The sequence below is a fragment of the Rhea pennata genome, unplaced genomic scaffold (assembly GCF_028389875.1).
Source record: "Rhea pennata isolate bPtePen1 unplaced genomic scaffold, bPtePen1.pri scaffold_32, whole genome shotgun sequence".
In the NCBI taxonomy this organism is placed as follows: Eukaryota; Metazoa; Chordata; class Aves; order Rheiformes; family Rheidae; genus Rhea; species Rhea pennata.
In genome coordinates this window covers 3,736,822-3,750,260 of record NW_026907679.1, presented here as the reverse complement: position 1 = coordinate 3,750,260, position 13,439 = coordinate 3,736,822, and the positions used below count along the sequence as shown (strand labels likewise).

The 13,439-nt window shown below is 64.2% G+C and overlaps 1 protein-coding gene across 1 annotated transcript in view; it reads right to left on the bottom strand.

Annotated features, from left to right (window-relative positions):
- LOC134154589 (adenylate cyclase type 10-like) overlaps positions 1-11,466 on the bottom strand; it is a 47,616-nt gene extending 36,150 nt beyond the window's left edge. The window contains exons 1-10 of the mRNA XM_062601264.1: positions 11,339-11,466; positions 10,433-10,487; positions 9,328-9,399; positions 6,603-6,776; positions 6,003-6,128; positions 3,345-3,725; positions 2,983-3,137; positions 1,993-2,107; positions 1,393-1,521; positions 633-809 (exon numbers count right to left, since the gene is read on the bottom strand). Coding sequence (XP_062457248.1) covers positions 633-809; positions 1,393-1,521; positions 1,993-2,107; positions 2,983-3,137; positions 3,345-3,725; positions 6,003-6,128; positions 6,603-6,776; positions 9,328-9,399; positions 10,433-10,487; positions 11,339-11,466 — 1,512 coding nt within the window. The remainder of the gene's footprint in view (positions 1-632; positions 810-1,392; positions 1,522-1,992; positions 2,108-2,982; positions 3,138-3,344; positions 3,726-6,002; positions 6,129-6,602; positions 6,777-9,327; positions 9,400-10,432; positions 10,488-11,338) is intronic.
- Between the last annotated feature and the right edge of the window lie 1,973 nt (positions 11,467-13,439).

Below are 13,439 nucleotides of genomic sequence, written 5' to 3'. Positions count from 1 at the left end.
GGCTTAGGACCAGGGCTGCCCCTCCCTGCTGAAGGCAGCGGCACCTCTGCCTTGTCCTTGGCGACTCAGCAAATTGGACCTCCCGCTGGCACGCACTCAGAGGCACACTTGTCAGCAGCCCCTGCCATGGTGCTCAGGCCTCCCCCAGGTCATGTCAGCATCCCTTCCCCAAAGCACTGCTCCATACCTGGGCCGCTCTCTGGTTCTGCTCGCTCATTTGCAGGAAGAGTGGCACCAGGCTCCTCTGCACGGGCTGCATCATCCTCTGCTTGTTCTTCCCCACCACAATCTCCATCAGGTCCTTGAAGAGCAGCATGGAGAGCTCTCGCACTGTGCTGCAGCTCTGTGAGGAAGGAAGGAGAGCAGGGGAGGCCTCAGCAATGACTCCAGGAGCCAGGCATGAGAAGAAGGTTTTCCTTTGCGAGGCCTCGTCTTCTGCAGGCACAACTCTCCCCCTCCCTGGCCAGGGCTCCGAGCTGGGGACAAGCCTCTGCAGAGGCAGCACAACTGTGGCAGGAGGTGCCAATACACTGGCCAGTGGGCACACGTGCAGAAGGACACACAGCATCCAGAGCCACGTCTACAGACCCACCCACACGCCAGAGAGCCCCTGGCTCTCCCACCAGCCTTACGTCATCAAAGCGTGGCAGAAGCCTCTCCGCCAGCTGCAGAGCGATGGGGTTGGAGCCCTTCTGGTCCAGGTAGCTGAGGATGTTTCTCAGCAACAGCAAGCTTCCTGCACGCACGTCCCTGCGGGCATCCTGCAGCCACTCCACCATGTCTGGGAGCAGGCTCTGCATTTTCCTTGCCTGTGGCAAAGACACAACTTCCTTTTGTCAAGCAAGGCCAGAGCCCCCTGGCCACGAGTGCTCTGGGGGCTGATTTCCCATCAGGGCTCAGGGGCCACGGCCAGGGCTCTGCACACAGCCACGGCTGGGGCACAGAGGCTGCAGTGCAGGGCAGAGATCTCCAAGGGGGCTCCAAGCACCCTAGGGCTTCTCTAGGGAGCAAGGCTCCTGCCTCCAGGACCAGCAGCAGCCGACTGCATTAGCCCAACCCTGTGATCTGCCTCATCGTCCCTCTCCCAGCAGGACTCTGTCCGCAGCATTCGCACAATGGAGGCCATTTGGAAGTGGCTTGTTGCTGCTGGGCCTGGATCTCCGCCTGGCACAGCGGAGCTCTTCCCGAGGGCCATTGGTGCCTTTCTGCCTGTGCAGCACAGCCCAGGGGCTGCCATGAAAGACTTGGGGCACATCAAGAGGGCAGCGGGGACGTGGGAGCAGCTAGCACACCTCCTGAGGCCCAGCAAAGGCCAGGCCACTCTGTGACCCAGCACCACCTGCCAAGCCCCAGCCTGCCACCATGGCTTCATCCAGCTGCCCCCCTGCTCACCATCTTCAGCAGGCTCAGGAGACCTCTGAATGCCAGTCTGCGCAGCTCCAGGCCCTCAGCCTGAATGCAGCGCCAGAGGAGTGGCAGCGCGGCATCGTCCATCTCGGCAAGGTCAAGGCCATCCAGCAGCTGAAATGCACACAGCACTGACGGACTGGCAGAGCCACCAGCACTGCCTGCAGCGTGCAGCCCTGCGTCCCACCCACCATTCAGGCCAAGGGCACCAGCCCCTGACACGGCTCACGCCACGGGTAGGGGCCACTGTGGAGACACCCGCAGGCCCTGCTCCCAGCCCTGGGGCTCACAGCACACTGCAGGCACTGCTCGCCTCCGCCCCACGGCCTCGGAGCCCTCTGCAGCCTCTTGTCCTCAGCCCTTGGAGGAGCACTTGAACCCAGAGAGCTGCCGCAAAGGAGGCCCAAAAGGCAAGTGCTTGCGAGCGGTCGCCCAGCAGAAATGAGCCAAGGCCAGGGCTGCTAACAAGAGCGCGTGCATTGCCCCAGCTCCATTCACCAACGTCACCCACCAGGCACGCGCACAATACGAGCAGAGAGCATTCAGCGGCACCTCCAGAGAGGCACTGCTTGCCATGAGGCTCACCTCCACAAAGAAAGCCATGGCGGGCCTCTGGCGAAACTGGTCCTCCCCGCTCAGCAGCCTTGCCAGCTGGTGGAAGATCCAGCGACACAGGTGTCTCGGAGCTCTCCTCATGGCTCTGGCAGAAGGAAGAAGGCACTGTTGGTCCTCAGCTGAGCAGGTAAGCCTGCTCTGGGCCTGCTTGCCCCCTCAGCCACTTCCCCCCAGCACACTGAAGGCAGTTCAAGGCAGTGCTTGGCACGCAGCCACGGCAGCCAGCAGCATGTGCTCCTGCAGGGCTGCTCTTTCCCCACCACACCTTGCCATCAGAAAGCCAGGCTCAGTCACCATTATGTTCCTCTGGGTGGGAGACTAGAGAAACACCCTTCCTACCTGCAAGCCATGGCCTTCCCACACATGCCGTGTCCTCACCCCTTGGCATTCCTCTGCCCCGGGGGCCTTCCCAGGTCCTTCTGCTCAGCTTGCACCTTTCCTGGGGCTCGGCTTTGGCTGCCACTGCAGCCAGACCCTCCCCAATCCTCTCTGTGATGGGAGCCCAGGCCCCACCGGAGGGCACTCCGGCGCTTTGGGAGGGCACCACTCCTGTGAGGGAACTTCTCGCACTACTCCTAACACCAACTACTCCCCCAACAGCTCTCAAAGCTGGGCAGTAGAGGGTCAGGGAGCTCCCATGGCCATTTTGCTGTGTGAGCCCTTGCCACAAGTGGGGAGGCTGCAGCCCCTTTCTTGGAGTAGGGCCCATGCAGGCTGGACAGCACCAGGGTGAAGTGCCTTGTGGGGAAGGCAGGGAGCATGGCCGCTGCCTGCTGAAAGCAGGCTCCCTTGCTCAGCTCTGCCTTCTGCAGAGCTACTTGATGCATGGGGACTGAGCAGTGGTCAGACAGACAGAGGACCCTGCCCTGCAGGCGTGTCCTGGGAGTCTCCTTGGGTCTGGCCCCCTTTGGGCCATTCTCCCCATCTGCGATGAGCCCTCGAGCCTGACGGGCCCCATACCTGTTGCAGAGCGGGGAGCAGTAGAGCAGGCTCACGGTCACCTCGTCAGGGTTCGAGCAGCACAGCTGGCAAAGGATGTTGTTCAGGGTGACCCGGGCCAACAACTCCCTGACGTACCTCAGGTTCCTGTAGAGGCACCTTATCATCCGTGGCACCTGGAAGACCCATGGGTGAGAGTGGGGCTGCTACCAGAGAGCAGCCATTATCCCACCTCCCACTGACATCCCCTTCCTTCTCCATGGCTCCCAGTGCTCCTTGCTGCCTTCCAAGGCTCTTGGGTGCCCCAGACCCCTGCCGCTGGCAAGATAAGACCATATCCCAGAGGGCTCCTGCCCCACGCACGCCACTTGCAGCCTGCTTACATCTTCCAGTGAAGAGACAGCGCCCACCACAAACATGTTCAGCATGTGGGTAGCCACCACCGTGCTGTAATTGCTGCAGTTCCTCATGCCCTCGATGGCTGTGGCAATGATGTCTATGCCCTCGGAGGGCTGAAGGTTTTTCACAAACAGCTTATGGGAGAATGGAGGTGAGGGAAGAAATGTCACGCTCTGTGCCACATTAATGGTGCTTAGCTGAGCAGTGGACGTGGCTCGGGAGAGGGGGCGGGGTAATGCTGGCACTGTGGTCCCAGCAGAGCCAGGGGCGGCTGTTGGGTTGTGCAGCGGCAGCGTGGGGCACGTGGACACAGGGCCATCAGGGCAAGGGAGGATGGTCACGGTCAGGGTCACAGCGCACTGGCTCTGCAGGCAAGCACAGCTTGACAGTGGCCCTCAAGGCTGCAGCTGCTGCTGGGACTCTTGGAGTGAAGCCCCTGCCCACTCCCCACTCAGGCACAGTGGAAGCGGCACCGGGGGAGAGCTGGGCTGCTACCAGAGTGCAGCCTTACACAAGGGGCCACTGAGAGCTGCTTCCCTCTCCACCACGCGCCCTGCCCACTCTGCATGAACCGCGATACCCCCTCAGCCCTGCTCATTAGGCAGCCCTCTGCTCATCCAAGTCCCCTGATGACCCCATGGCCAAGATTCCCAGCAGGGGAGGTGCTCCTCACATGCATGATGACACTGCGGTTGCTGGTCCATGACACGCAGAGCTCGTCGTCAGCTTCCCACTCCTTTGGATTCTAGGCATGCCCTTGATTATCCAAAGCCCTGAAGCCAAGAGTCTGCCCAGGCATGCATGCCAGGTGAGTCAAAGCTCCGGAGGGCCCTGCAGGCCTGGCCTCCCAAAGCAGCAAGGCAGCACTGCCACACCTCGCCTCACATCGTGCTCCCTGCACACTCCTGCCCTGCACACAGCTGGGGCACAGCTGGGGCCTCAGAAAAAAACGCCTGCAGAGAGAAGCTCATGGCAAGAGGAACAAAGAGCTTTTGCCTCAGGGCAGGGCCTTGCTGAGCGCTTTGACCTCTGGCCAGGCTTCCCTCAGAGGCACCCCGGAGCTGAAGGCTGCTCTGGTCTGCAGGCAAGGGGCAAAGGGGTGGCTGGGAGGTGCCTGCCTCCTTACCTCCAGCGAGGAATAGTTGGACAGCACATTGCTCAGCCTCCCAATCCTCCCCACGGCCCTCTCACGCACAGCTGCTCTCTCCGAGTTGGTGAAGGGCAACAGGAGCTGGGAGGACAAAGCCTACTGGTCTGCCTGGGGAGCTGACACCTGCTCCAGCAGAAGCAGCTCTCCTCAGCCCCTGGCTGCACTGATACAGTTCAGGAAGGCAGGTAACCGCACACCCCCTGCACAGGCACCCTTCCCACACACCCCCTCCAGAACATCGCCCTGCATGCAGAACATTCCCTGGTGGTCTGCTTGGGGAGGTTTGGCTATGGCCTCCTGGATGGCAAAAGAACCAACCTTCTCAGCTGGGCTCCCCTTGCAGGATGGGCGGGTCCTAGCAGGGCCCTGCCCCAGTCAGATCTGGAGAGCAAAGGACAAGAGACAGGGGGCAGGCAGGGGGATCGCAGCAGTAGCTGCCATCTGTGTGGTGCTGAGAGAAAAAGGACACAATTCCTCCCTCCACATCTTTGGTGCAGGAAAGGCTTTGAGGGCAGAGTTGGCCCTGGAGTGCAGCGGGCAAGGCTTTCTCATGACCTAGGAGGAATCTCTGGAAGGAGAAGGGACTTGGGCTGCAGCCAGCGCACCCCAGTATCACTGCACAGGCACCTCCCGGTCACCTAAGGGAGGTGGGCTCCCTCCCTGCACTCTGCAGCCTCCACATGGCACTGAGATAGGAAATGGCCACTTGAGGGTATCGCTTCCCCCTGAGCTGAGGAACAGTCCCTGTGAATCCCACTCTTTGCAAATGCCACACCTGCAAGATATTCTGCAGCTCCAGGAGGCTGGAAGTGGCAGAGTTGAGCACCAGCACCTCCAGCATGTTATCCATGCTGTCCAGGGTCTGCAAGGAGCACAGAGGGTTGTGACACTCTTTCACCCCTCCCTGGCACACACCAGCCTCTGGGCTTTGCCCGTGGCCACACCCAGAGGAAGGGGTAGAAGGGAGGAGGGTGGGAAAGCAAAGCTGAGATCGGGCCCTGCCTGTGATCTTACAGTCATCTCTCAGCACAGGCCGGGCAGGGGCAAGAGCAGAGGGGCTGACAGGCTCCCCATCGCTCGCCCAGTGCATACCTTGGAATAGAGGCAGGTGTCCAGGTTCTTCATGTCTTCTTTGGCGGGAAGCAAGAAGACACTCCTGAAGCAGGTGTGCAGGAGGATGCTCTTTTTGCCCTCCAGAACCGGCTCCACGGCACTGCAAAGAGAGAGAGGTGCTTGCTCAACACTGCCGCTGGCAGCACTGCCTTGATGCCCTGGCAAGGTGGATGTGGACCTCTGGGGCAGGAGTCCTCGGGCTGGTCCCGAGAGTAGCTGGGGCAGCCCTGCGGGGGTTGAGGGTGCTCCTTGCTTCCATGACACTGCTCCTGGGACAGAGGACAGTCCTGGTTGGTAGGCCTCATGCCTCCTCAACCATCTGCCTCCCCTTCTCTGGTGAAGGCCAAGGTGCCCTGGGCCCTGCTGCATGTGCCCTCACCTTGATATGCTCGGCCAGGTCGTACATGCAGCAGAAAACATCCAGGCCCCACGACAAGGCCTTGGAGCTGCTGCCTCGGCAGAGGGTGCAGACGCACTCCAGGAACTTGAGCTTCTGCACCTCTTCCTGATGCACGGGGAAGAGAGACAGTGTGAGCGTGAAGGGCAGGGGAAAGAGCAGCAGGAGCAGAGCAGCGAGGGGGCTGCAGCGGTGCGCATGTCCCCCGGCTGGGAGCAGCTCTGCACAGCCAGCAGCCCCCCCGCAGCCTGGCAGCAGAGCTGGCGCGACCCGCAGGGAGACTCAGGCCCGGCCTGGCCGGACGTGGCTGCAGCTATTTTCTGTGTGCCGCTCACAAAGGCCTGGATGAACTCCAGGGCTTCCTCATCCTCTCTCGACAGGTCTGACCAGCTGCAGATGGAAAACTTGGCCCCTGCAACAGCCAGAGAGCCAGGAGGCCTGGAGACACTGAGCGCACTGAGCTCGGCCTCCGTGCCACCGCCCCGGGCACCCCAGCGCCAGGGTGCGGGAAGACGGGAGCCCCGCGCAGAGCAGGACGCGCTCCCTGGCCCCGGCCCGGCCCAGCCCCACGCGGCCCCTCACTCCCTGCTCCGCGGGCTCCGCGACGCCTGGGCCCTGCAGAACTCGGAGGACGCCTGGGGAGAGCTGCTGCCCTGGGGAGTCCCGTCCCGTTCCTGGGGTGCCCGGGGGCTGTGCGCGCGACCGCCCTCCTTCTCCCAGGCCGCCCGGGGGTGGCTGAGGGGTCTCTCCTCCATCCTGCGGGGCAGAGGCCAAAGGGGAGAGTTTTTCAGGCAGTGCTGGGCAGGTCCCCGCGGGGGGGGTGGCAGCGCTGCGGCGTCCCCTCGCCCGCCTTGGCCCTGGCGCCAGCTCTCCTGCCCCACAGCCCCTTCCGCAAGGCTCTGCCCCGCCACAGCCGAGGGCCCCCGCGGCCCCCCCACGCTGCCCAGCCCCATCCCCAGCCCCGTGGCTCCCACCCGGCACGGGAGGTGGGAAGGCCTCGGGAAACGCCTCGGTTCCGCGGGGCTGCCGGTGCGGCAGGGAAAGTCGCGGCTGCGCTCTGCGGCTCCTGCCTGAGCCCCGCGCGCTCCTGCCCTCTCCCGGCGCCATCCTCCCGGACACTGCGGGGCCACGGCGGGTCACCAGGCAGGTCCCAGCGGCCCCGTGCGTGGCGGTGCTGAGGTCACCTCTGCTGCCCGCAGCGGCTCCACGAGCAGCAGCCGCCGCCGCCGCGGCCCCAGGGCCCGAGCGCGGCCGCCCTGCGGAGGACAGAGCTGCTGGAGGCAGCGGGAGGCAGCTCCAGGGGCAGCGCGGGGCTACGCACGGCCACCTCCCTCCCGCTTCAGCCCCGACGGACCAGGCGCTGCAGCCACTCACCTACCGCGCACCAACCGCTAACCCCAAGCCCTGCTCCTGAACCAGCCCTGGCCCCGACTCCAACCTCTCAGCCCAAACCCCACCGCTGAGCCAAGACACACACCTCTCACCCCCTTCCCTGGCGCTCACCACACCCTCACCCTCACCCCCACCCTCAGCCCCAGCATCACCACGCCAACCTTCCCCCAGCCCTCACCTCCAACCATCACCCAGTCCCCCACAAAGCTCGCCCACGCTCACCACAAGCACCAGCACCCCGAAGCACCGCAGCAGAACCTCCCCCCAATCCTCCCCCCGGCCCCACCCAGTACAGCCACCCCCCGTCCCCGGCTCCACCCGCAACACCAACCCCCAAGCAGAAACCCCAAGGAGCGGCCTCGACCCTAACTGCTAACACAACCCCCTTCCCCGCGAGCCCCACCCGCGCACTCACCACCCAACCTGCCACCCCTCGGCCCACGCGCGTGCTGGGCTCCCGCCGACCCCACGAGGCAGTGGCAGCGCAGGGACTGGGAGGGGCCGGAGCAGCCGAGCTTGGCAGGGACCTGGGGAGCTGGTCTGGTCCAGCCCCGCGGATCAAGCAGGGACCCCTGGAGCAGGCTGCCCTGGAGCAGGAGGGGCCGGTCTGGAGTCTCTCCCGGAGCGGAGACTCCGCAGCCTCTCGGGGAACCTCTGCCCGCCTTCGGCCCCTTCACAGTGAACAGGCGATTTCCTGCGCTCCGGCAGAATTTCCTGCTCTGCCATCCTGTGCCGCCGCCTCTCCTGCTCCCTCTGCGCACAGCAGGCCGCTCCCGCGCGACCGTGGGGCAGAGGCCCCCGCCGCCCCCCACCCGCCCACGGGCCCGGCCCGGGCGAGCCCTGGCCCAGGCACAGGAGGCGGCGGGCAGGGGGCGCTGCGCCCCGCCGGCCCCGCGCCTGGCAGCAGGGAGAGCCCCGCCGGGGCACGCCATTGGGCGGCCGGCACGTCGCTCAGGGCAAAGCCCGCCCCCCAGGCCCCATTGGCTCGCGGCCTCCCCTCGCGAGCTGATTGGCCAGACGCGGGCGCCAGCCCTGAGGGCGGGCAGGCTCGGTGCCGCCCTGAGGCCGGCGCAGCCGCCCCGCGCCCGGCCCCGCCGCTGCTGCCGCCCTGCTCTGCCCGCGGAGTCCCCGCAGCTCTCGGCCCTTCCCCGCTCGCGCCCAGCCCTTGCCCCCTGCTCCAGCCCCGCAGCCCTCGCCCGCAGCCCCACGCCCCCCCCACAGCCAGCCCCGGCCCGCGCCGCTCCCCAGGGACCCCGAGCAGAGCCGCAGCCCTCCCCGGAGCCTCCCCGACCCCAGCCCTCCATGGGGAGCTCCGACCCGGAGCCCGGGCCGCACCGGCCACGCCATCTGGATTCAAGAAGTCGTTTTCCCCACTCGCTCCTGACCAGAGACAGTTTCGCTTTCTTCTCTGTCTCAGCCAAACTATGAAATGCAGCGTTAAACTCGGAGCAGGTGGAAGTGGTTATTTCTGGAGCCCGGGACTTCAGGCTGGCAGTGTGCTTCCATACCACCAAAACGCCTTGACTGCGTGCTCCGTGGCAGGAGCGTCTCCGTTACCAAGCTGCGATGAAACAACGCAACACAACATGAAAACGTGCCGCACAGAATCGCAGCTCTGCCAGGTCCTTCCTAGGAACATCTGCAGGAACTGCTCAGTCCAAACAGAAACCAGAGCTCTCTTCTTTGAAGAAGCGCAGGCCACAAACAGCCACTCGCTCTGCACAGTGCTCCCCAAATGCAGGCAGTATTATCCCACCGGTAATCTGTTCCCCTGTGTCTGCTGGAGAGATTTTTGCCCTCTGGAGCTCTGCGGGAGACGCTGAAGGCAAACAAGTTCACCAGACGTGACGTGTGCTCACGATGGGCAAGACCTGGGTGTCTCCTCTTGCAGGGACATGGGGTGTTACCTTCTCACCGGAGGCACACTGACAACTGCAACAGATACCCCAAACCTGTCTTGAACAGCTTCTGCCTTCTGCTGTTGCCCCTGGCACAACACGGGTATTGAAGCTTGGTCACAGCCCCTCTTTAAAACTGCAGTTAGCGGAGGAGTGCCGCCTGCAGCAGCACGAGGTCAGGGACTGGCAGTGGGCAATCAAGTCACACTAACCCTAAGATGGAAACTTAATCTAAATGTAACTCTGTGTAGTAATGGCAGAGTGAGATGGGTACTACAGCCACGTAAGGCAAGGCTGTCGTTGCAGTGCGACCTCTGCTTTGGACCAAATCCGCACACAGGGGCCTGGGTCAGAGGCCGTTTTTTCTGTGGTTGCTGGTCAGTGCTGCCAGCACTGCAGCTGCAGTGGACATTGGTGATTGGTGTGGGACAGCAGGAGCTGTGACTGGGTCTTTGGACAGGCAAGGGACAGAAAGGAAGGGACAGGAAAACGCGGTGCCGTTGCAGAAACTGGTGCCATGCCACAGAGCTCCCCAGGAGCGGACACCTGACTGCTGGGCTGCAGTGCTCCTCAGCTGGAGCACTCTGCTTGCAGCCCATCCTCCCAGAGCTGGGATGGTGTCTCAAAGCAATTTCCTGGCGGTGAGTGAAAGCGATAGTTTCAGAGACCTGATGCAGTGGTTTGCAGAGAAGGGTGTGCAGAAGGGGCCGGCAGCTCGACGACGGAGATGTGCCGCAGGGCACGGGCCGCTGCTGCTCTCCCCGCCCGGCACCAGCAATACTGCCAGGGCAGACCTGGGGCGGGTCACGCACGGCCGTGCGGTCCCGAGGGTGCCGGGGAAGGGCTTGTGGGCCGTGACCGCGAGGCGGGCAGGAGAGGCGGGCCTGCCGCTGCAGGCCCCGGGCACACGAGCACCCGCCGGGCAGCAGCGTCGCTCCGGGCTCCCTGCGCAGCCACCGCCAACGCCCGTTGCTGCCGCAGCTGCTGCTCGGCAGCCGCAGAGCGGAGCCGCGGTGGGGCCCGGTGGGGGCGGGGCCAGCGGGCCCAGGGGCGGGGCCATGGACACACAGGCCCCACCCCCATCTGCAGCAGTGACACCTCCCTCGCTGTGACCCCTCCCACCCCAAGCTCCTCCATTGGCTCCTTTGGGGTGGGGCGGGGACTCCTGGGGCAGGACCTGGGAGAGAGGGGCAGGAGGGGGCAGCAGTGAGCATGCGCTGTGCGGAGCTGGGGCAGGCAGGGCAGCCGAGGGGCGGGGCCCCGAGGGTCAGGAGGGGCGGGGCAGGGCGGAGCATGCGCACTGGGGCTGAGGAGGCGGCTGAGGGGCGGGGGGGGGCCGGGGCTGCCCGGGCCCTGCGGGCAGGGAGGGGACAAGAGGCGGCTGCTGCCGCGGGGCAGCGTCTCCCGCCCCGGGGGCGCCCGGAGCCTTTAGCCGCAGTGCTGGGAGCTGCCGCCCCGGCCACTGGGCCGAGGGCTGGGCAGAGCGAGCGGCCATGTGCACGGGGGCGGCAGTAGCCGCTGCGGCCCGGCCGTGTGCCAGCAGCGGCCCCCTGGATCTTGCGCCCCTTCTCCTGGTGGCCCTGCGGCTTGGAGCCACCTGCAGTGACCATTTCTCAGCACCGTCCCCGCTGTTAGAGCAGGGCGCGGGCCCAGCACTGCTGTGCGTGGGCAGAGTGTGGGCGAAGGCACTTTCGGAGCTGCCTCGCAGACCTGCTGGTCTCTCCATGGACTTCGGAGTCTGGGACTCCTGTCTAGCCTGGGCAGCTCCTTCTCCCTTCCCTACACCCCACGGGCAGAGACCTGAAAGCAGAGACTCGGGGAAGTGCCTTGCCTTTGGTGTCGTCCCTGCCGGAGCTTCCTCCTGAGACGCCCCGGGCAGTGTCCTGGGGGCGAGCGGGAGCTCTGAGCAGCCCTGCCCCACGCAGCCCCCTGTGCATGGGGAACGGCCCTGCCCTGCCAGGGCCGATCCTTCGTCCAGAGCTTCCCCAGGCCCTGTTCACCCTGCTTGTAGGTATCCCTGGACATCACCTGGAGAAGGCTGGGTTGTGCCTTGTGTCTGCTGGGACACCGATGCTGGCGAGGTGTGACTGAAGTGTCAGCTTGAAGTGTGTCTCTGGCTGAAAGCTGAGCAGGAAGACGCGGGCGTTTTCTGTCATCGTGAGCTTTACCTTCTGCAATACCAGTGTGTGCTGAATGCAAATGCATTTTTAGAGGAAGGGCTCTGCATTTAACATGCACCCCCCACTGCTTTGTGTGTGACCTGAGTAGCGTATGGACAGCAGCTCTTCCGTGTGTTCTATAAAAGGGGGAGTCAAGGATATCAGTTATGTTGAAAGAAGGTTTTCTGCTCCTGACAGAAGAGGGAGATTGTCCGGTAGGGTCGGGTACGGCTGGGCTTGGGAGCATAGCAGTGGAAAGGGAATGATTTTGTTGAAGAAACACCAAAGTATCCTTACCGTGTCTCCTGTCCTTGGGGAAAGGAAATGGAAAAGCAAGAAAACCCCTGCTTTCAGCGTCTGCTCCTGAAGCAGAAGTTTTCACAAGCCTTCCTCTTTGTTTTATCTGATCTAAGAGTTTGGCTCTTGCCTTCTGCTTCGTTTGGGAAGTGTGCAGCTGAGAATCTTTGGAAGAGCCAGTTGCTGAGCCCTGCGTGAGCAGTAGGTTCTTTCCTACTGTGTGTGTTTGAGTTGCTTTCCCATCTTGCATTTCCTCACCTGCTTAGACATTTCTACCCTAGCACTGAGCATGTTCAAAGCAGAGGTTTGTGGAAGACCCCTGAGTGTCTCCTGTTTCTTGCAGGGGGTCCTTATGGCATTTCTGTGAAACCTGCAGATGTCGTGTTTAGGCCGATGCCAAGTCCCCGCAGCTGCTCCCTCCCTCTGCATGGCTCAGCCACACGCCTGGCTTCAGGGTCCGTGCGCTCCTTCAGCTCTGCTGGTGTAAGTGTCTGTGGGCCTGGTGTGAGGAGGCCACTAGCTGGGGCAGGCGTGAGAGCAGTGCAGCCAGAGCGGGAGGCTGGACGGGGTGGGGAGCTGCAGCCAGAGCAAAGACTGATGCTCCCCTCTGGCTCAGGTGCCAGTGTAGCTGCCAGGACTGCTGCATGCCAGTGCTGATGCTGCCCCTGCCATCCCAGGGCACCCTGGGCAGAAGTCCCTGCCGCCAGGGTCACTGCTGGCCTCGCAGTGGGGATCGCTCACCCGAGATCCTGGTGGTGGGAGGAGCTGGAGCTGCTCCGGCAGCCGTGCAGAGCCTGGGCATGCAGGGATCCCTTGCGGGGAGACTCGTCATGCAGGGGAGACCCCGGGGGATGCCCTGAGCCCGCAGACTGCCATGGGCACGGCCCCATCCTCTCGCTGGGTACAAATCCACTGCCAACAATCCCTAGGAGGTCGGCCGCCCACACAGCTCCCGGGCACCCCAGGAGCGGGACGGGACTCCCCAGGGCAGCAGCTCTCCCCAGGCATCCTCCAAGAGCTGCAGGGCCCAGGCGTCGTGGAGCCTGTGGAGCAGTGAGTGAGGGGCCCCGTGGGGCTGGGCCGGGCCAGGGCCGGGGAGCGTGCCCTGCTCTGCGTGGGGCTCCCGTCTGCCCGCACCCTGGCACTGGGGTGCCCGGGGCGGTGGCATGGAGGCCGAGCTCGGTGCGCTCGTCTCTGCTGCCTGCGCTCAGTGTCTCCAGGCCTCCTGGCTCTCTGGCTGTTGCAGGGGCCAAGTTTTCCATCTGCAGCTGGTCAGAGCTGTCGAGAGAGGATGAGGAAGCCCTGGAGTTCATCCAGGCCTTTGTGAGCGGCACACAGAAGGTAGCTGCAGCCACGTCCGGCCGGGCCGGGCCTGAGTCTCCCTGCGGGTCGCGCCGCCTCTGCGGCCTGCTGCCAGGCTGCGGGGGGGCTGCTGGCTGTGCAGAGCTGCTCCCGGCCAGGGGACACGCGCACCGCTGCAGCCCCCTCACTTCTCTGCTCCTGCTGGTCTTTCCCCCACCCTTCACGCTCACTCCGTCTCTCTTCCCTGTGCGTCAGGAAGAGGTGCAGAAGCTCAAGTTCCTGGAGTGCGTCTGCACCCTCTGCAGAGGCAGCAGCTCCAAGGCCTTGTCGTGGGGCCTGGATGTTTTCTGCTGCACGTACGACCTGGCCGA